The 21,542-nt window shown below is 40.4% G+C and overlaps 1 protein-coding gene across 1 annotated transcript; it reads right to left on the bottom strand.

Moving 5' to 3' along the window:
* Positions 1-858: 858 nt before the first annotated feature.
* On the bottom strand, positions 859-21,524 carry LOC135476947 (uncharacterized). The gene is made up of 20 exons (XM_064757094.1): positions 21,484-21,524; positions 20,762-20,849; positions 18,762-18,900; positions 18,126-18,386; positions 17,721-17,855; positions 17,039-17,168; positions 16,306-16,405; positions 13,153-13,261; positions 12,392-12,484; positions 10,802-10,947; positions 10,378-10,446; positions 9,401-9,485; positions 8,391-8,496; positions 7,883-7,945; positions 6,786-6,876; positions 5,207-5,305; positions 4,713-4,750; positions 3,738-3,964; positions 2,286-2,377; positions 859-1,619 (listed from the first exon to the last, which is right to left on the bottom strand). The coding sequence occupies exons 1-20, from the start codon at positions 21,522-21,524 to the stop codon at positions 1,470-1,472; spliced, it is 2,262 nt and encodes a 753-aa protein (XP_064613164.1). The 3' UTR covers positions 859-1,469.
* Positions 21,525-21,542: the final 18 nt, after the last annotated feature.

A 21,542-nucleotide genomic window follows, 5' to 3' on the forward strand; every position in this document is an offset into this window, starting at 1 on the left:
TTATACATGATATTACAGTTATTATACATGATATAACAGTGATAATGTGATATGTATCATGAAGTTTCAAACCTTGGCACAAAATGTGAACAAAGGATCATAGCATACGAATTTAAACTGGATATCAGTGACACAGAAGCCTACAAATTAAGTCATTAATGAGCCAAATTATGCACATTGTACTTACAAGAAAACTATTATCATACTAACAGAAGACGTACATCATTCCTGAAGGCATGGAAAAACTGTTAAAACTGATAAAATCAGGGATGTATTGTCATCTTAAACTTTAAAGATAAAAAAATATTTATAAATATGTGAAAAAATATATATTATATAACATATACATGTACATGTAGTATAAAAAATATGCACACTTTTGATACTAAATTAAATTTCACAAATCTGAATCCTTCACAATTGCATCCAAAAGACAATGTACAAATGCATTTCACATTTCAATGAATTTTAAGCACGTACAGTATATAAACTAAAGTTTAAAATGACATTATGTTGTTGTAAGGCTACAGCACTGAATAACAAAAGGGCACAGTCAGTGTGTGACAACTCATGGCAAGAAAACAGCTGAAGTGAAAGTCAACAAAACAAAGTTTTGCAACAGAAAACTTTGATTGGCAGCCAGCATTCTGGTGGGAGGAAACCACGCAGAGCCCAAGGGAAACCCACGACCATCCGCAGATTTTGTTTTTCTATGCTTTTCTTTTCACGGTGAGAGAAATTGATTTTTGAAGCGTATTGTATATGTTCACATTTTCAGGGTTGGGACCTAGCAATTTATATTTTTGTTTTGCGAGCTAAAAGACGATTTTTTTTTCAATGTTGGAGGAAGGTATAAAAATAATGATTAATCTTTCTTGTGGGAATTAAAGATCATTCGTGCAAGTGTTCCTGTTAAAGACATATTTACATGATTGAAAGGCCTTGAAAAATAGGAAAATCAAAACAACTGGATTTGAGTATTATCTTTATTCTAGTTTTTCATTTTTTTTCCTGTCGCCTTGCCCGTAAAACACAATATTAAAATGGTGTGGCCTTGGGATAAAAAACAAAACAAACCATGATGTCAATGACATCAAATGTGTTTTGAAACTGTATCAAACGGCAGTCATATTTAAAACCTTGCTAAAATCTAACCTCCATACAACCGTCTTTCCTAAATACTTGTCTGGCTTACTACATCCACCTAAGAGGCTATGTTTTTTCCTCAGTTTTTGGGGGACCTGCTGATTTTGGTCGTGATCTGGATTGAACATTTCAAATGATTCTTCACCATCGAAGATAAGGCAAAATGAATGCTGTCTCTTTGTCTGCAGTGCGTTAAACCCCAAGCACTCACTCTTTGTCTGCAGTGTGGGAGTTGTAAATGTCGAATTGGAGAGCACATTTTTCCAGCCACCCGCGCAACAGACCGGCCAAAGCTAAAGCCCTGACAATTCTGAAAACTCCCCTCATCGTCTTCGGCCTCTCTGTGGTCGCCGTGACCTCTCATCACGGTACTGTTGAATCAGCGTCATCATGCGATCACTGGTTTCCTTCTGTGTCTCCGGTGACATTGAATTAAACTCGTTTTCATCCAGGTTACGGCTGAAGATTTCCATCTGAAAAAATAACCTCAGTTCAATTTATTTGTCACATCAAATCGTATCCGACTTATTTTAATCAGCATTCCGGGGGAGCATATACCTACACATAAACTTAGGAATCCATGACTTACCTCCCTTGACTCATTCCACAAAATCACAAATGGTAAATCCATTAGAAAATGCAGAGGTTTTCAGGGTTCAATAACGCGCTTTCAGTACGGGTCATAAGTGCATGACAACTCTTACTTGCAATCCTAACCAGCTTAATCACTTGATGCTTGCCATCTGGGTCTTGTGGTTACTTTTCACCTATCCCTAATTGTACTTTCACCATGGTGAGGATGGCCTTTGAACTAAGGTGTTTTGTCCCTCCAGTCTCATTCCAAGGCATCTGACTTTCACAAATTTATATTTCAGGTTATTATTATTATTATTATTGATTTACATTTCACAATTTGAAATGCTCTTTTCATATGGATAGATCAAGTTCATTGTGAGATTTATTTCCACCACTACCGTGACTACATATAGATTCACACTTTTTTCTTTTTTTTTAACAAAATATCAATCAAAGTAAACAATAATCAGCACAAAGCATATCCGGACAGAAATCACTGGCTTGTTTTTGGAGGTTTTGCGCCATTTTCTGACGGCCCCTGCTTACAGGTTCTCATCACCCACCTCTGCTCTCTTCACATCATTGATATGAGCCCTCATGTAATCCTTGGTGTCACTGTCCAGCTGTGTTTTCTGCGTCCCTTCACCATGGCCAACTGGAATACAGAGATCAAGTTCTTAAACATATAGGCTGTGGTTATAATTAAGGGTTTAACACTGCCTTAGCATTGTTTTATATGTAACCCGATAGCACAGAAACTTGTTTCGTACTGAGATTTGACAAGGTACGAAACAAGGTCCAGAAGTATAGCATTACACAACAAACACCAAAAATAAGCTGTAAAAGTCTATTCTACCCTCAAAAATGAAGAAAATGAAGAGCGGCATATTTCGTGCTGTCTTTCTCTTTCCCTCTACTGAGGTAATGCATTTAGACCACTCAATGGCAAGCTTATTCCATTACAGCTGACCTAGATACATCAAAGCTGCGTGACATATGATGTCGTGTCTTATTGTTGCGTGACATAGGAATGTAAAAGTTTAATGTAAAATATCAGAAATGTAAAAACAGAAGCAATATCTATACACTGTGTGAAATAACACTTGTATAACTGAAGGAAATTTCAATAAGCTGATTTACATAAATCACTAGAGCAAATCTAACAAGTAAACAAACTCAATCAAATTCTTTTATTTGTAGACATGAGCAGCATGAAATGATATTACTTGGGAAGGCAAAAGTACCGGCTGGTGTGTTGGATGACACACCTGATGTTGTTTAACAGGTCATCTCTATTTAATATGTACATTTGCACACAGCCCGCTACCAACAGCGGAAAACAGCATGGATAACAGTTGTGCCATCAGACTTCCTAATGGTATATTATAGATATGGTACTGCAGCTGTGCTACTTCATATGTTGATGGGTTAAGATGCAGAGCCTAAGCTAACAAATTTGCAAAGTGGGTAACTTTGCTGTTCAAGTATTTATCACATGCAGACATCACTCAGAATATGCACAGGTCTACTGTTCAATAAAAGTGCATGTTCTGTCTACTATTCAATAAAAATGCATGTTTTGTCTACTGTTCAATAATAATGCATGTTTTGTCTACGTTTCAATAAAAATGCATGTTTTGTCTACTATTCAACAATGCATGTTTTCCATACACCCATATCTTGCGCTGCCTTTCAAGGTATAGTTATCCACCATAGTTACATATGCTCCTAATATTTCTCCTTTACACTGTATATCCATCTGCAAATGAAATTTATCATATTGCCCTATATGATTTGGGAGTTTGAGTGCGGAACTCAGCTCTCCATCCATCAGTACATCAGTAGGAGAGGCACAGTGCTGCATCATGGTTTTAGACCTACTTTAGCCTTAGCTTATATATATATATATATATATATATATATATATATATATATATATATATATATATATATATATATATACTATTAAAAGCAAAGAAAAACAACATACAATAAAACTGTTTCTGAGGACTTACTTCTATTGACACTGTGATGAATCCGCCTTAAAAAGTCCAGTATTGCATCTTCAGTCTGAGACTGTGGTTGTCTATAAGGGGAGGTAACCTTGGCGGGCGTCACAGCATTCTCTCTCACAGGACTGAACTCCTTCACCCTGGCTGAGGTAGGTGCCCCAGACTGTGGGTACAGGTTGCGAGACGTTGTACTGCTGGCTGCTGTTGGTGGAGGTGGGACTAACACTCTGCTGTAACCATGACAACATGAAGACATAATTTAGTAAACACTTCATACCAAAAGATTAATTCATCCATCATTTTGCTCAATCATTTTTCCAAAACCTGATACTGTTCTACTGCATCTCCATGTAATTGACATAGGTATACAAAATGATTTATTTATGTATTTACTTATCTGATTGGTGTTTCACGCCAGCAACCTGCGGATAGCCATGGATTTCCCCCGGGCTCTGCCCGGTTTCCTCCCACCATAATGCTGGCTGCTGTCGTATAAGTGAAATATTCTTGAGTCCGGCGTAAAACACCAATCAAATAAATAAATAAATAAATACAAAACCTCTGTGGTTATTTTCGATCACTGACTTGTGGAAATTCTGTGGAAGCTTGAAAGGTGAAAGTACTTGAAAGGTGAGTATGGCTGGTGTTGAATTAAGCTCAGTGTGTAAATAATTTCACTGTTTGGGATGAATCAAGTTGCGTATTTATACATATACTGGTAACTATGGGGGTGGAATATTTTTGGTGCTGAAAATTTACATTTGTCTAGTATGACATTACTCAATCTTCAAGGAAAAAAAGCAGAAAAAACTCATAACATCTTTCTGAGAAGAACAAAGCTTTGAAATTCAGGAAAACTTCAGGTAAATTGGAAATAGATAAAATTTTAGGTCAAATACATGTACTTTGGGTAGCAGAGAGCCATGACTTGGTGATCCCTATCTGTCATCAGTCATCAGAAACACATAAATAACCCACCTGATGTATGAGGCTACACTGTATGTAGAAACCGGGCGCTACAAAGAAGAAACCAGGGAAACATTTGATCACTGGATATTCAGTCATTGGCATTAACTGATCAATTACAATATGAAACCACTTACAAACTTATATTTCATGTTTTATTTAAACATTACCTTAAGACTGAGAACACAAATAAAAACAATTTGCTCAATGGCAATGTATACTGTACATACTACATCCTATTTCACAGGATTTCATCAGTATATATTTATTTATTTAATTCATGTTTATGGTGGGCGGAAACTGGGCAGAGCCCATGTAAAATCCACAGCTACCAGCATATATTGTATGTGTATATTTACATTATGGTAAAAGATGTATCATTCTGGAAATATTTGGTGTCACAATGCATTTTTTTCTCCATAAATGTATTTTTTCTTGTAAACAAACTATTTCTCAACGCATATTTTTTTAAATAAATTTTTCTAATAAATCTGTTTTGCCCTCACCTGTTGTTGTTGTTGGTTTTTGAGTGCCCCAATCTCCAGCCTCAGCCTCTCTATCTCCTCCTGGTACTTCCTCTCCAGTTCTGCTCTTTTGGCCTCCTCCTGCAGAAAACACAGTTCCTTTATTATGATATATAAAACTACAGCAGCCTGTGCATGAACTACTTGTTCATGGACAGACCTGTTTTAACGAACAGAAGTACTAGTTAATGAACAGAAGTACCAGTTAATGGACTGAAGTACTAGTTAATGAACAAAAGTTCACCATACATGTATACTAGATGCTGGTTATGCGACTTCCCTGCTTTCACTGCTTGGAGGCACTGATGAACATGAGGCACTGATGAACATGAGGCACTGATGAACATGAGGCACTACTGAACTTGAGGCAGTGAGGAACATGAGGCAGTGAGGAACATGAGGCACTGATGAACATGAGGCACTGACGAACATGAGGCAGTGAGGAACATGAGGCAGTGAGGAACATGAGGCACTGATGAACATGAGGCACTGATGAACATGAGGCACTGACGAACATGAGGCACTGACGAACATGAGGCACTGATGAACATGAGGCACTGATGAACATAAGCAACTGATGACGCACATCCGACTGTTTAACCTTCCAACTGACCAAAGACCAACTGACTTTCACCAATAAGGTATGCATATTTGTATGTCACATATGGGAAAATCCATCAGTAATTTGCCAAACATTGGTGCCTTACGCCACGTAATTCAGGTCTTCTCCACCCGTGTGAGTAAATCAAACAAATAAATAAATACCCCAGAGTTGATAACCCAGTAAATCAGAAACCCAGTAAACCAGAAACTCAGTAAATCAGAAACTCAGTAAATCAAAAACACAGTAAACCAGAAACCCAGTAAATCAGAAACCCAGTAAATCAGAAACTCAATAAATCAAAAACCCAGTAAACCAGAAACCCAGTAATATCAGAAACCCAGTAAATCAGAAACCCAGTAAACCAGAAACTCAGTAAATCAGAAACTCAGTAAATCAAAAACCCAGTAAACCAGAAACCCAGTAAATCAGAAACCCAGTAAACCAGAAACCAACCTTCCACAAAGGAGCCACAGCTAACATGCAACACGTAATGAAATTACCATGAACCCTATGTTAACTGCTTATGCGAATGATCCAATTAACCAAGTTTCAAACAGCAAAATATACAATGTGGTTTTATAGCAGAAGGGTGTAGTGAAATTTACTTATCCAAAATCTTCTAAAACATTGGTAAGTAGGTTTGGGGTTTAACGCCGTAATCGTGTAAAAACGAGGAGTCATCAGGTGTGTGCAATGTGTCGTCTTGTGGCAAGCAGTGCAAAGTGCTGCCGCCTCTGAAGTGTCATGTCGAAGACACCTTACATGACACCCCAACCTAGTCACACTATACTGACACCATGTCAGCCAGTCCCATTTCCTTGCTCTAACCTCTCAGTTCTGAGTGCCAATCTAGACAGCAACAAGTGTCAAGTCCTTGGTATGTTTGATCCCAGATTTCCCAGCATTTTAACCATTAAGCAATCAGAGTATGTGTCTGTTGGTATGAAGTCTGCTCACCTGTGAGAGCCTCTCCTGAAGGTGTCTCTTGTCCTCATCAGATCTCACCTGCTCCTCAGCCATACGTCTCTTGTACTCCTCTTCTGAGGCTCTGTAACAAACACACCCAAACTGGAGTGGTTCTAAACCAGTCCTAGACAAACATATTATACAAGCACCATATTTCTTCAAGCTTTTAACATTTACCTGGTGTCATTTTCACAATATCTTACAAGCCAGACTGAAAAATGTCTATTTTCTGTAAAGCCTTGATGTTAGCAAAGCCTCCAAAACATAAATTATTGCAATCAGTTGCATCAATTGACAATTTTCTGTAGACTTGAAAAAAGACTGAAGAAATAAGGTAGCTGTTTGGCCTTGTAACTACATGTAGGTGACTGAATAGTTCACAAGGCTTTTGTCAACTGCTGTGACATAAAACATTAACAAACTGTTATCCTTATTCTTCTAATGTTTGGAAAAGATAGTAGCAGTGCTGAGAGCAGAATTTACATTTCTTTCCCAGCTTTTTGGAAAAATTACGATATGAGTATGTTGTTCATTAGATGGTATAACCATGGGAGAAAATCAAAAAGAAAATAAATATTCCTGCTCCAGTTACATGTATGTTGGCTAAAAAGAGCAGACCTGGTGTCCCCAAAATTAAAAGAAATAGGGTAGTTGTGTAGATGTGAGCTGAACCACAAAGCTTTAATTTTTTAATTAATGGCCCATAATTCAATTTTTAATTCAATGAAATTCCTGCAATGCAAATCCATGAAGGCTCATATCTCTAGTTTAAAATTCAAAACTTTTGAAAAAAACAGCAATTTCAACAGCTACAAATTCATAAAATTGTCACAAATTGTTTATTCTTAATGTATCTAGATAAACTCCTTTTTCCAGATGTTTCACCCAACATCATGTAAAATAACACATGATCACATCCAATGAGTTTACATTTGGCCACAACATGCATGCTTTCATGAGCTTAGCTTTTTAATAAGTACCGTATTTTAAACTTCACAGAATAATTCTAATAATTGTCTCATCTTGGCTGCAGTTCACGATCAGCTGGGGAAAACATTCTCCTTACCAGCTTGATCAAACAAACCTACTTTCTCTCTCTTTCTTCCTGCTCTCGAGCAAACTTCTCTACATCCATCTGTTGCCGTAGTAACCTAAAATCAAATTTAATTCAGACATACATATACGAAGATTGCCAATGTCAAAGTCAAACATAACATGAAGTGATGAAGGTTCAGCTATCTTTATCATGTTTTCATCACAACTGATCACCTGAACACGGCTACATGCATAATACTAGAGGCTGTGAACTGAAGCCCGCACACAGCCTTAAATATGATTACTGTGAATCTTGAACCGTTTCAACTAATATAGCACTTTTTATCAGTAAAATTTATGCATAAAATTATTACGAAAATGATGCTAAAAATGATTTGTTTATGTGACTAAAGATGTGCAAATTATTTCTCTACATCCCATAGCTCTCTCAGAATGTCTCAAAATATTGGTTGCAAAGGTGATTGAAAAGGTTGAAGAATTAGGGCATTCACATCTTATTTTATTCCCTGAACGGCTCCCAAGATGAGACGTATTATCTACCTGTCTCTCTCTGCCTCTCTCTCTTCCCTGGCTCTACGGCGTTCTGGGGGTCGTGTGTATGGTGGGATGACATCGTTAAACCAGTGCTGCCAGGGTGGGTGCTGACCTGTGGGGGAGAGGATATAAAGCAAGGTGCCATGATTAGAGGTTCCAGGGAAATGAATCAGAATAAATAAGTACAGTATTAGTCATGTTAGTCAGAATAAAAAGGTATTGCATCTGCATGCTCATGTACTCAGAACAGGTTAGTACTCCCTCTGGCCAGGTGAGTATGTGTGCCAGCTTATGTGTGCAACATTCGCCTGCACATATACTCACCTGATAATACTGGACAGGGGTTTTGTAGATTTCCCTGCTCTCAATGCCTGTGGGGCCTCTGAGACAAAAAGCAGTCCATGGTGGGCAGTCTAACATTCTTTGGCCACCACTTACACCAATATGGCATGCATATCTGTGGCCCACATGTGGGAAAGTTTGGCAGAAACTTGCCAAAAGTTGATGGTTTACTTTGGGTACTCCGGTTTCCTCCACCAGTAAAATTGACTGCCATCGTATAAATGAAAAATTCTTGAGTATGGCGTTGAATAACAATTAGGTAAACAAATAAATATACTCATACATTCAGCTGATGCACAGGCAGCCACATGGACTCAGTGCTCAGTGCACATGCAGTCACATGCACTCAGTGCTCAGTGCACATGTAGCCACTTGTGCTCTGTGCTCAGTGCACATGTAGCCTCATACACCCGGTGCTCAGTGCACATATTGCCAAATGGACTCAGTGCTCAGTGCACATGTAGCCACATGCGCTCTGTGCTCAGTGTAGATGTAGCCTCATACACTCGGTGCTCAGTGCACATGTTGCCAAATGGACTCAGTGCTCAGTGCACATGTAGCCACATGCACTCAGTGCTCAGTGCACATGTAGCCACATGCACTCAGTGCTCAGTGCACATATAGCCACATGCACTCAGTGCACATGTAACCACATGCACTCAGTGGGTACAAACCTTGAGTAGGATCTAATACAGGTATAGCTGCCTTATTGTCTTTCTCCAGCATGCGATACAGTTCACTGTAATGCTTATGTTTAATCTGAAATAAAATGAAGTAGTAAAATGTCAGTCCAGACCCTGCCAGTTTTTAAGTAGTCTAGCCACATTCGTCAAAAGCAGTTTCACTGTGTGTTTCATGGGCAAGTTGACACTATAAAATAACAAAATCCACCTTTATACTGTCCAATATTTTTTATGATTTTCAACATTCTCTGATCACATAAACATGTCTTCAGCAGGATAACTTGCCTGGATAGTCCACATTTTGCCATATATTAAATTTTTTTTTTTCGAGTTTTATTTTATTTAATTAAAACCCATAAAACAGAAATAGAAACTGTTGTGGCCTTACTACTGCATGTTCTACATTCATGAATCAGGAATTTGTCATCATGCATTGCAAAATGGCATTTGCATTTGTCTTGGAGTAATTGGATGGTTATGTTATAAACATAATCTTTGCAGACAGAAATGAAAATGAATTTCTTCTGCATTTCAGGCTGACAAGCATGATTGCTAGATGATGAGCTTACTATGGCTGCTCCTAGGTTTTACTTGGCTGAGTACAGTGTACTTGTTTTCTTCAGATGACTACCGCATGCTCTTAGGAGAACGGTTTACCACCACTACTGTGCATTTATTTATTTGATTGGTGTTTTAGGTCACACTCAAGAATGTTTCACTTATAAGACGGTGGTCAGCATTATGATGGGAGAAAACCATGGAGAATCCAGGGGAAACCCCTGACCATCTGCAGGTTGCTGATTGCCGGTTGCTTCCAAAATACTGCCAGAGAGCAAGCCAGCATGAACTGGACTTGAACTCACAGCAGTCAATGGGCCCTGTATTGATACCAGGGTCATTGTGCTGCACTAGAATGCTAACCACGTCCCACCCATCCCCACTATACAAGCCATATACATGTAGTTTACCTGATACTGGAACTGAGGCACTATCAGCTTCACGCCATGAGTTTGTAACACAGATTCCAAGCCACTTGTCTGTAAGAACAGGAAATATTAGCAAATATAAACTAATTAAAGTCAAAAATACACAGGCAGAAATATTAAAGAAGCATAGAACAAATTGTTTAATTGTTTAAGCACCTAAGTCAATGTCCCATCTACAGAATATATAGGTCTCCAACATGAATATGCTGTTAGGGTTTAATGTCATATTGAGAGTGATAGACTGCAGGTGTCACAGATCGAATGCAGGTGTCACAGATCGAATGCAGGTGTCCCAGATAGAATGCAGGTGTCAGAATGCATGCAGGTTACACAGATAGAATGCAGGTGTCACAGATAGTATGCATGTGTCATGGGTCACCTCTATCAATCATTTTCAACACCTTACCGAAGTGCACTCCCGCAGGCGCTCCCCTAACAGAATGAACATTGTAGCCATCACAGCAGACAGAAGCTCGTCAGAAAACCCAGGTGTGTCCAAGCCAATCATGTACTGGTCCCAGATGTACAACAGTGTTTCTGCATTCAGGTAGCCTGTGTAACACAAACATCAGAGAATCTAGGTGTGACCAGACCTTGTACTGTTCCCAGACGTACCACAGTGTCTTAATATTCAGGTGTAACACACACATCAGAGAATCCGGGCATGACCAGACCTACCATGTACTGATCCCAGATGTATAACAGTGTCTACACATTCAGATGTAACACAAACATCAGAGAATGCAGGTGTGACAGACCTACTATGTACTGATCCCAGACGTACAATAGTGTCTCTACATACAGGTGTAACACAAACATAAGAGAATGCAGGTGTGACCAGATCTACCATGTACTGTTCCCAGATGTACAACAGTGTTTCTACATTCAGATGTAACACAAATATCAGAGAATGCAGGTGTGACGAGATATACCATGTACTGTTCCCAGACGTACAACAGTGTCTCTATATTCAGGTGTAACACAAACATCAGAGAATGCAGGTGTGACCAGACTTACCATGTACTGTTCCCAGACATACAACAGTGTCTCTATATTCAGGTGTAACACAAACATCACAGAATGCAGGTGTGACGAGATATACCATGTACTGTTCCCAGACGTACAACAGTGTCTCTATATTCAGGTGTAACACAAACATCAGAGACTGCAGGTGTGACCAGACCTACCATGTACTGATCCCAGGTGTACAACAAAATCTCCACATTCAGATGTAAAACAAACATCAGAGAGTGCAGGTGTGAGCAGACCTACCATGTACTGATCTCAGATGTACAACAGTGTCTCCCTCTACCAAAATGGAACCAGGTAAAATTCACTCTAAACTGAAGTCACACAAACATGTGGCAAGGTAACACAGGAAGCTGAGCTTCGTTAAGCGAAAACTTTGCCAGTCTTAAGTTTACAACGCACAGAAATCAGAAATTAAAAAATCAGAGAAATGCTTGCCAAAGGTTACTTCTTGTTTACCACATGTAGTTAGTGCTGACCAGTAACCAGCCTTAAGTTTAAGCAGAATTTATAGCTACATGTACCAAGCAGTTCACCAAGATTTTCATCTCCAGTATCATACCAAAAAAGATGACTGATGTCTATATTTAATTCTTTTTGAATGCCACACCCACAAAGTTTACACTTATACGATGGACACTGGTTTTAGGGTGGAGGAAACTGGAGAAGCTGGTGTAAGCCACTGACCTTACTGTAACTCTTTCACATGTTTGCAAGGAGTTTATTTAAGCATTTTCTGAGAGCATTATTCTGTGTTGACTGATAAAATTATACTTTTCTTAAAGCCCTGAAATTGGCCAATTCAATCAATGTAGTTTTGTCTCCAAAATCATATTAAAAATTTATATAAATTGCAGTGAAAGCTGCTCTTTTATAAACGAAAAGGTTGAGGAATCAGAATACACCGCAAGTTACATGTGGTCACATAATACATGTACATGTGTACTGACGGATCCAAGTAACCTACCCACAAACATAGCTCTGATGACTGGAAGGATGACAAACTTTAACCCGTCCACAAACAGTCCATGACCTGCTGCTTCTGTCGTGATGATTTTATCTGGAGGGAATCAGAAATCATAGATATACACAAAATTTTTTCTTTATCTGAGGGGCCTTTGCTGGCTTAATGATAAAGAAGAAGTCACTGATTTAGAAGATGGTTGTGACTTGCGTAAATCCAGCATTGTTTACATTCATGCACCAGTGGGTGGTACTTCATGTATCTCTGCGAAATAAGCAGTAAATGTTAATGTTTTTAGTTTGTTTATTGAGTTGTTCATTAAGTAAAATTATTAATCAAATTTCGCCCCCCCAAAAAAAAAAATGCTGGGAATTTAGGCAACTGGCAAATAAACAAAGTCACAGGGTTTGAAGAGAACCAGACCAGGTAGCAGTCCAAAAAATTTTCAAAGGGTCTGTGAAAACTATCGGTATCATTTGTTTACATATTTGGTTTAGAATAGTAGTGAGGAATAATTTTTGGTCGGGTTTATTTAGGGAACAGGAGTTCCCGGGGTAAACCATCGACCTTTACCCAGTTACTGATGAACCATGTTGTCAACTACGGTCACCACGGTGGCAAGACCCCATGAACAGTGGTAGAGGATGTACCTACAAGTTCCTTGTCCAAGGACGGGTTTGAACTCGTGCCTCATGTATCCTAGTGACTAATAGGAGGAGCACAGGGCCATGGTATTTTCCACAATAATCTTTATAAGCTATTACCTTGGGTTGTGACAAACTGCTTAGCGATGTCTTTGGCTAATTCTGGGTCTTGTTCCTCTATTATCCTGGCTACTCTCTCTGTGAAGCCTGTCACCTCTGTATCACGTGACTGTGACGGGATAACAAATACAACACAAGGGTATATGTACAGGTACATAGCATGTCTCTTTCTACATCAGAATGCATAATTAATTCCTGATAATGACATCGCTCTGTACAGAATCAGCACATCTTAAGGAATTTGGAGAAGTATAATGTGTCCACAGGGCACTGATACATGTACATTCCATGAGTAGTGTTACATGAAGGACTCATTTAGCTTGATACTGGCTAAAAGTGATTTCCTTATATATTACATAACTTACCAGTGGAACATATGTATTTATTTGATTGGTGTTTTACCACGTACGCAAGAATATTTCACTTATACGACAGGGTGGTTGGAAACCAGGCAGCACCAGGGGGAACCCACCAGTGGAACACAAGATAGAGATATATTATAGGAGCTGACAAGTTCAACAGGAACAGGGGTAGAGTAATTCCTCAAGCTTTTTGCATGTTTTCAAGATGTTTATTCAAGCATAGGCCTATTCAGAGGGGAATTATTTTAATGTAGATTGATAAAGTTATATTTTTGCGAAGCTTTGAAATTGGCAAATCCAATCAATGTAGTTTTGTCTCTAAAACAAGATTAAAAAAGTGCATAAATTGCATTTAAATTTGCTCTTTCATATGGAAAAAGGTTGAAGAATTAGAGTAATCATAGTTATATATTTATTTATTTGATTGGTGTTTTACTCCATACTCAAGAATATTTCACTTATACGACGGCGGCCAGCATTATGGTGGGTGGAATCCGGGCAGAGCCCAGGGGAAACCCACGACCATCCGCAGGTTGCTGACAGACCTTCCCATGTAGAACGGGAGAGGAACCCACCATGAGTAATCATAGTAAAGAGAAAATAAAATAATGTGAGCAGAGAAGTAGTTTGATAGCCCAAAAAGGGCAGAGAAGTGAAGTTTGGTCTCAAACGTTTGAAGCAAGGTGAGAAGTGAAGTCTGGCCTCAGAGCCCAAGAGCAAGGTGAGAAGTGAAGTCTGACCTCAGAGCTCAGGAGCAAGGTGAGAAGTGAAGTTTGATCTCAAACGTTTGAAGCAAGGTGAGAAGTGAAGTCTGGCCTCAGAGCCCAAGAGCAAGGTCAGAAGTGAAGTCTGGCCTCAGAGCCCAAGAGCAAGGTGAGAAGTGAAGTCTGGCCTCAGAGCTCAAGAGCAAGGTCAGAAGTGAAGTCTGACCTCAGAGCTCAAGAGCAAGGGGAGAAGTGAAGTCTGGCTTCAGAGCCCAAGAGCAATGTCAGAAGTGAAGTCTGACCTCAGAGCTCAAGAGCAAGGGGAGAAGTGAAGTCTGGCCTCAGAGCCCAAGATCAAGGTCAGAAGTGAAGTCTGACCTCAAACCCCAAAAGTAAGGTGAGAAGTGAAGTCTGGCCTCAGAGCCCAAGATCAAGGTCAGAAGTGAAGTCTGACCTCAGAGCTCAAGAGCAAGGGGAGAAGTGAAGTCTGGCCTCAGAGGCCAAGAGCAAAGTCAGAAGTGAAGTCTGACCTCAAACCCCAAAAGCAAGGTGAGACGTAAAGTCTGGCCACAGAGCCCAAGAGCAAGGTAAGAAGTGAAGTCTGGCCTCAGAGCCCAGGAGCAAGGTGAGAAGTGAAGTCTGGCCTCAGAGCCCAGGAGCAAGGTGAGAAGTGACGTCTGACCTCAGAGCTCAGGAGCAAGGTGACAAGTGAAGTCTGACCTCAGAGCCCAGGAGCAAGGTGAGAAATGAAGACTGACCTCAGAGCTCAAGAGCAAGGTGAGAAGTGAAGCCTGGCCTCAGAGCCCAGGAGCGAGGTGAGAAGTGAAGACTGACCTCAAAGCCCAGGAGCAAGGTGAGAAATGAAGACTGACCTCAAAGCCCAGGAGCAAGGTGAGAAATGAAGACTGACCTCAAACCCCAAAAGTAAGGTGAGAAGTGAAGTCTGGCCTCTGAGCCCAGGAGCAAGGTGAGAAGTGAAGACTGACCTCAAAGCCCAGGAGCAAGGTGAGAAGGGAAGTCTGACCTCAGAGCCCAGGAGCAAGGTGAGAAATGAAGACTGACCTCAGAGCTCAAGAGCAAGGTGAGAAGTGAAGCCTGGCCTCAGAGCCCAGGAGCGAGGTGAGAAGTGAAGTCTGGCCTCAGAGCCCAGGAGCAAGGTGAGAAGTGAAGTCTGGCCTCACAGCCCAGGAGCAAGGTGAGAAGTGAAGTCTGACCTCAGAGCCCAGGAGCAAGGTGAGAAGTGAAGTCTGGCCTCAGAGCCCAGGAGCAAGTTGAGAAGTGAAGTCTAGCCTCAGAGCCCGGAGCAAGATGAGAAGTGAAGTCTGGCCTCAGAGCCCAGGAGCAAGTTGAGAAGGGAAGACTGACCTCAAAGCCCAGGAGCAAGGTGAGAAGTGAAGTCTGACCTCAGAGCCCAGGAGCAAGGTGAGAAATGAAGACTGACCTCAGAGCTCAAGAGCAAGGTGAGAAGTGAAGCCTGGCCTCAGAGCCCAGGAGCGAGGTGAGAAGTGAAGTCTGGCCTCAGAGCCCAGGAGCAAGGTCAGAAGTGAAGTCTGGCCTCACAGCCCAGGAGCAAGGTGAGAAGTGAAGTCTGACCTCAGAGCCCAGGAGCAAGGTGAGAAGTGAAGTCTGGCCTCAGAGCCCAGGAGCAAGTTGAGAAGTGAAGTCTGGCCTCAGAGCCCAGGAGCAAGTTGAGAAGGGAAGTCTGACCTCAGAGCCCAGGAGCAAGGTGAGAAGTGAAGTCTGGCCTCAGAGCCCAGGAGCAAGGTGAGAAATGAAGACTGACCTCGAAGACCAAAAGTAAGGTGAGAAGTGAAGTCTGGCCTCTGAGCCCAGGAGCAAGGTGAGAAGTGAAGACTGACCTCAAAGCCGAGGAGCAAGGTGAGAAGTGAAGTCTGACCTCAGAGCCCAGGAGCAAGGTGAGAAATGAAGACTGACCTCAGAGCTCAAGAGCAAGGTGAGAAGTGAAGCCTGGCCTCAGAGCCCAGGAGCGAGGTCAGAAGTGAAGTCTGACCTCAGAGCCAAGGAGGAAGGTGAGAAGTGAAGTCTGGCCTCAGAGCCCAGGAGCAAGTTGAGAAGTGAAGTCTGACCTCAGAGCCTGAATCCAGCATGTAGCCTGGCCTTGTGCTCATGAATGACAGGAACTCCTCCACCAGCAGGGTCACAGTTTTGGCAGGGGCGGGGTCACGTCTGACAGAACACAAGAGGCTCATCAACATAAACATTGTTAAGGATCATGGAATCTTGGATCATTTGATACCAGAATAAGTCTCAGCTAGTACAGCCGAGATTGTCTGCTACATTAAGCAATATTTATTAACAGATAACTGATGAAGTACTACAATAGGATGAGAGCACTAAAAAAAAAGACAAAGCTGCAATGTTGTTATTGATGAATCTGCTTATCTGTACCTCGCACAAAGCTAAAGGTTCAGCATGTTAGTCAAACAGTCTACTGATATACAAAAAAATAAATATATAAATATATTACTTAAACTAGTGCATTTCCACTGTGTGTAGTAAGGCATTCATACCTTTCACTCATATTACTGAAGATCTTTGATTTCTATAACTTTCATTACATGAATATAATGTTTTTAAAATTTATGTTCAAATATTGCAGAAAATGTGACTGTCAGAAAAATCAAAATTATTTCACTTCTATTTCTCTGCAAAATGTATCACTAAAGATCTTTGATCTGTGTTTGTCGAATATCATCTTTTTAAACTATATGTACAAAAACATGTACTGAAGAAAATGTGATTGTTGGGAAATCAAATAAAAATATAATCTTGTATTTGTAATTCTTGGCGACAACTGACCTTGAGAGTGTGGAGGAGGTCTCCAGTACCAGAGGCACAACTAACATGTAGTCAATGTCTGGTAGACGATTGGCTGAGCCAGACAATGCATGGTGATAAGACAATACTGCCTTCATCGCATAAAACGCGCCTACAATAGAAGATGTAATTCCATAGGGATAAAAAGTCTCATTTAAACATCTCAATAAATACATGAATGTGCACTGAAAGGTAATTTTTTTTTTATTTTATTTCCTTGCAGTGTCAGGGATCAAAATGTTTGGTCATGTATTCATTATCAACAGATCAAAAAAAAAAACCCCATTAACCTCAAATTGAGCAGCAGTCATCATAAAGATGACTTTTTACTGAGTAAATATTCATAATTTCAGACTCATAAATGATTGATTTCATCCACTTATAAGTTGTCATCACAATGATATGCATGGAACCTAAAACATTTCATGTCTTAAAAGCACACTGGGTGACTTCAGTGTTTGTTGAGGTAATCACTCTAAAGAGCTTGATATAGCAAACCTTGCTACTTCACCTAGTATGATATATTTGATACTTCACCTAGTATGATATATTTGATACTTGACCTAGTATGATATATTTGATACTTCACCTAGTATGAGCTACCTATAGGATAAATGATATCACTAACATTGACAATGAACAATAAAAACAAACCATCACTGACCTACAGACCCCTTGATGGTGCTGAATGTAGGCTCTGAGCTGAGCAGGTTTTCACACTTCTGGGAGATCTCCAGGTCAAATGGAGAGATGGCCTTGCGTGGATGTTTGGACATCACATCTACATACTGCTTCCTGACTGGGGGCAGAAAATACATTTTGACATTTAATTCTGGGTTAACGCTATACTCAAGAATTGTTCACTTATCCAATGGCTGTCAGTTTTATTGGTGGAGGAAAATTGAGTGCGTGGGATAAACCAGCAGCCTTTGGCAAGTTAATGATAAACTTTCCCCACATTTGACGTATAGATATGCACACCATGCTTTTCGCTAATCATCTCCTAACCTACAGATCATACATGTAGCTGGATAAAAAATCCATGAATTCATCTCTGATTACTACTCACTTTTAGCATTACTCAGGAAGAGTTTCCATGTCAGGCTCCTCAGTGAGGAAGGCAACGGCTGGTTCAGACACACGTGTAGCTTTGTCCTCATCTCTGGCCATCTCCTCAGCAAGCTGACTGCTCCTTCTTCAGCATTTGAGACGATCAAATCAGTTTTTGTCCCGATGGGATGGTCCTCCATCAACTCTCGGCTTACCTCCTCATTCAAGTGTTGATCCAGTAGCACTGAGACCTGAGAATACAGGCTACCAAAAACACCACCTGAAAAATGTAATCATGAGTCGTACGCCTACATGAAGAGAAGACACCTACATATAAAGTATACCCCAAATCTTACCATCAGAAACCTGAGCACAGGGCTTATCATGTTGAGAAAACCATGACCTGAATACAAGTATATGTACATGTATTTGATTGGCATTATACACTGTATTATGCGGCCAGCATTATGGTGGGAAGAAACTGGGCAGAGCCTGGGGGAAACCCATGACAATCCGCAGGAGAACCCGGAATATCAAACCCTGTAAAACTTGGAATTGTAATTCATGAAACACTTCCTACCCTAAACCCTGGTAGCCTCACCCCAAGGCTTTGTGACTCTACATAATGCAGAACAAATGAGTGCGTCCTCCTCACCAGTTTCTATGGCCCTAATGGCCCTCTCCATGAAGAGAGTTTTCTCTGCCTCTGACAGGTCAGTAAAGTACTGGACATGGCTCTCAGTCAGCTGTTGTTGTATGGCCTCGTGAAGTTCACTCAGGAAGACGTTCCATTCCTGCAAGTAAAATACACTGGGACATCTTAAACAGTTCAACATGCTAACAAGGTATCCTCCCATAAGAAAAAACTTAGGAGTAAATACATCCCTAAAATTGTACCATAATAACAAGGTACCCTGACATAAGAAAAAAATGAGGAGTAAACACATCCCTAAACTTGTACCATGATAACATGGTATCCTGCCATAAAAAAACTTAGGAGTAAATACATCCCTAAAGTTGTATCATGAGAACAAAGATATCCTGCCATAAGAAAAAAAATTTGGAGTAAACACATCCCTAAATTGGAACAATGATAACAAAGACATCCTGACATAAGAAAAAACATAAATACATCGGTAGTGTTCTACCATGATAAAAACATACCCTGCAATAAGAAAAAAATCAGGAGTAAATACATCCCTAAAGTTGTATCATGATAACAAGGTATCCTGCCATTAGAAAAAACTTAGGAGTAAATACATCCCTAAAGTTGTATGGCTTCTCAATAAATGTAAAACTGTTTTGCTTCACAGTACTCCATTTGTGGTATGCAGCTTATCCTATACTAGGTAGGTGGGTGTGCATGTAGATGAGTGTGAGGAGAGGTGGGTGGCTGGGCAGATGTAATATGTTAAATGCGGGCACATGTATCTTCACAAACTGTAGTCAAATTAGCCAGAGGGACAAGATTCTTTTCATCTACACATTCCTGTTTGTGTCACTTTGATCTGTAGGTCAAGCCTATACTGCCATATCCACCACTCCAGAGCAGTGGTAAATTATAGGAAGTCCTACCTCTTGATCAAATCATACTACAGTGCTTCTTTCAGCCAACATAAAAAATGTATCTTTATAACCAATACTTAGTTACCTGTACTGTAAGCTTGAACTTAAATAGAAAGAATACCACAGCATGTAGAGTTCAGTACTAACGTTTGGTAGAATCTTGATTATGCCCTGAAAACTTGCAGGCCATCACTGCCCATCTAAATTTTGCTCTGCAAAAGAAGACCCCAAACCAACTTCACAGCCCGCACTCCACGCAATTGCTGTGGTTGTTTGTTAGGGCGTTTGACACAAAATTAGCCATTAAATACATCTCCACTACCTTAAGTTTGTAGACACTCATGTTCCTTATCTTTCTGTTGGTTGATTTATCACAAGCACAACATCAATAAGTTATTTCCTTAGCCATGTGGGCTCGAGATTCCTTGGTATGCACAAAGTGACATTTCGCCACAATATGGCTGAAACACTGCTGATAACTGCATCAGGTTTTTAAATGCAGCACACACTGACACTGGCCGAGAATTAGAAAGATTGAAGTTATTCTTTGCAGACGGCAATGGAAATATAATAGTTTTCTTGAGGATTTCAACGCCAAAACTCAGTTGCATTTCAAACCCAGATGTAGCTAGGTCACATAGCATTTCAAACATGGCTGTTGATGGAAAAGCACTCTGACTCGTTACTGTTGAAGTTCTAGCAGTCAGAGTGACCACAAGGCAGCAAGATAATTAGTGAGTTTCATCAGTGAGTTAAGTAGGCCTATAAGAGATTCTACTAGAAAATTACATATAATTATGAAAAGAGGAGGTTAGATTGTTATAAGTCGAAAGGAGATGGAAGTTTGAAATTCGCGCCATGTTTTTGGAGAGGCGGAGATGGTCTCAGTGTCTCAGTGTTACGATGAATGTCAGCACCATGAGTCCATCTAGATGGATTAATATAATATGTGTTGTTGTTGCACGAGCACCTTGGTTACGTTTGGGAAGCCTGCTGCACACAATGTAGTGAAGCTCATTGAGTATAAAACTAGAACATGCGTGGTGCATGTGCTTAAAACAACAGCATTTCAATTGATATCCAGTTTACCTTTGTCTGAGATATATGATCTTTACAATCAAGTAACCATCTCGGAAACACTATCGCCGAGGACGCCATATTGACAACAATGCTGTATCTGCACGTCAAAAGGTACCAATATGGTGATTGGTAAAAAATAACACTGTCAGTTTTTTTCAGCCAATGAGCAACGGCGTTTTATCGTGTTTCGGAACTTGCGGTACAACGCGGTAGTATTGACTGAAGTGACAGACAAGTGATGAACTTCTGAAGTATGGCATGGGTATTCAATCGATTCACAGTGAGCGGTGAGTGAATCAATACAATGCACAAATGTTATCAAATGGTGTTTTTTTTTCTTTTTGTGATTTGTAATGTAGACGCACACTGTGACAGACTAGCTCTAGATACATGTAGCTCTACACCTTCAGTAATAGGGCCTACTACCGCCAGTAGTCCTGCTAATACTATGGTAGAGCTGTACAACGTTCTACATGTATTTGATTTTTGGATGGCCGAGGTTGTTAGCACGCCCATGACCCAGAAGCCCCTCACCAATACGGTCTCTGTGAGTTTAACTCCAGCTCATACTGGCTTTCTCTCCGGGGGTGCGTGGGTGCGTGGGTAGATCTTACAGCAACCTGGGGATGGTCGTGTGTTTCCCCCGGGCTCTGCCCGGTTTTCTCAGACCATAATGCTTGCTGATGTCGTATAAGTTAAATATTCGGGGTTAACTGTCCATGTGCACACACAGGAGACGACACTCACCATCATCATCATGATGGATATACATGCAGGTTTCGTTTTAACA

Source organism: Liolophura sinensis, chromosome 10, assembly GCF_032854445.1.
Source record: "Liolophura sinensis isolate JHLJ2023 chromosome 10, CUHK_Ljap_v2, whole genome shotgun sequence".
NCBI classification, from domain to species: domain Eukaryota; kingdom Metazoa; phylum Mollusca; class Polyplacophora; order Chitonida; family Chitonidae; genus Liolophura; species Liolophura sinensis.

Coding starts and splice junctions, on each gene's coding strand:
- LOC135476947 (XM_064757094.1), bottom strand. CDS start 21,524: ATGTATATCCATCATGATGATGATGGTGAGTGTCGTCTCCT. Junction 4,751..5,206: donor AAAACCAACAACAACAACAG/GTGAGGGCAAAA, acceptor TCTTCTTTGTAG/CGCCCGGTTTCTACATACAG. Junction 3,965..4,712: donor AGTGTAGCCTCATACATCAG/GTGGGTTATTTA, acceptor TCATGGTTACAG/CAGAGTGTTAGTCCCACCTC.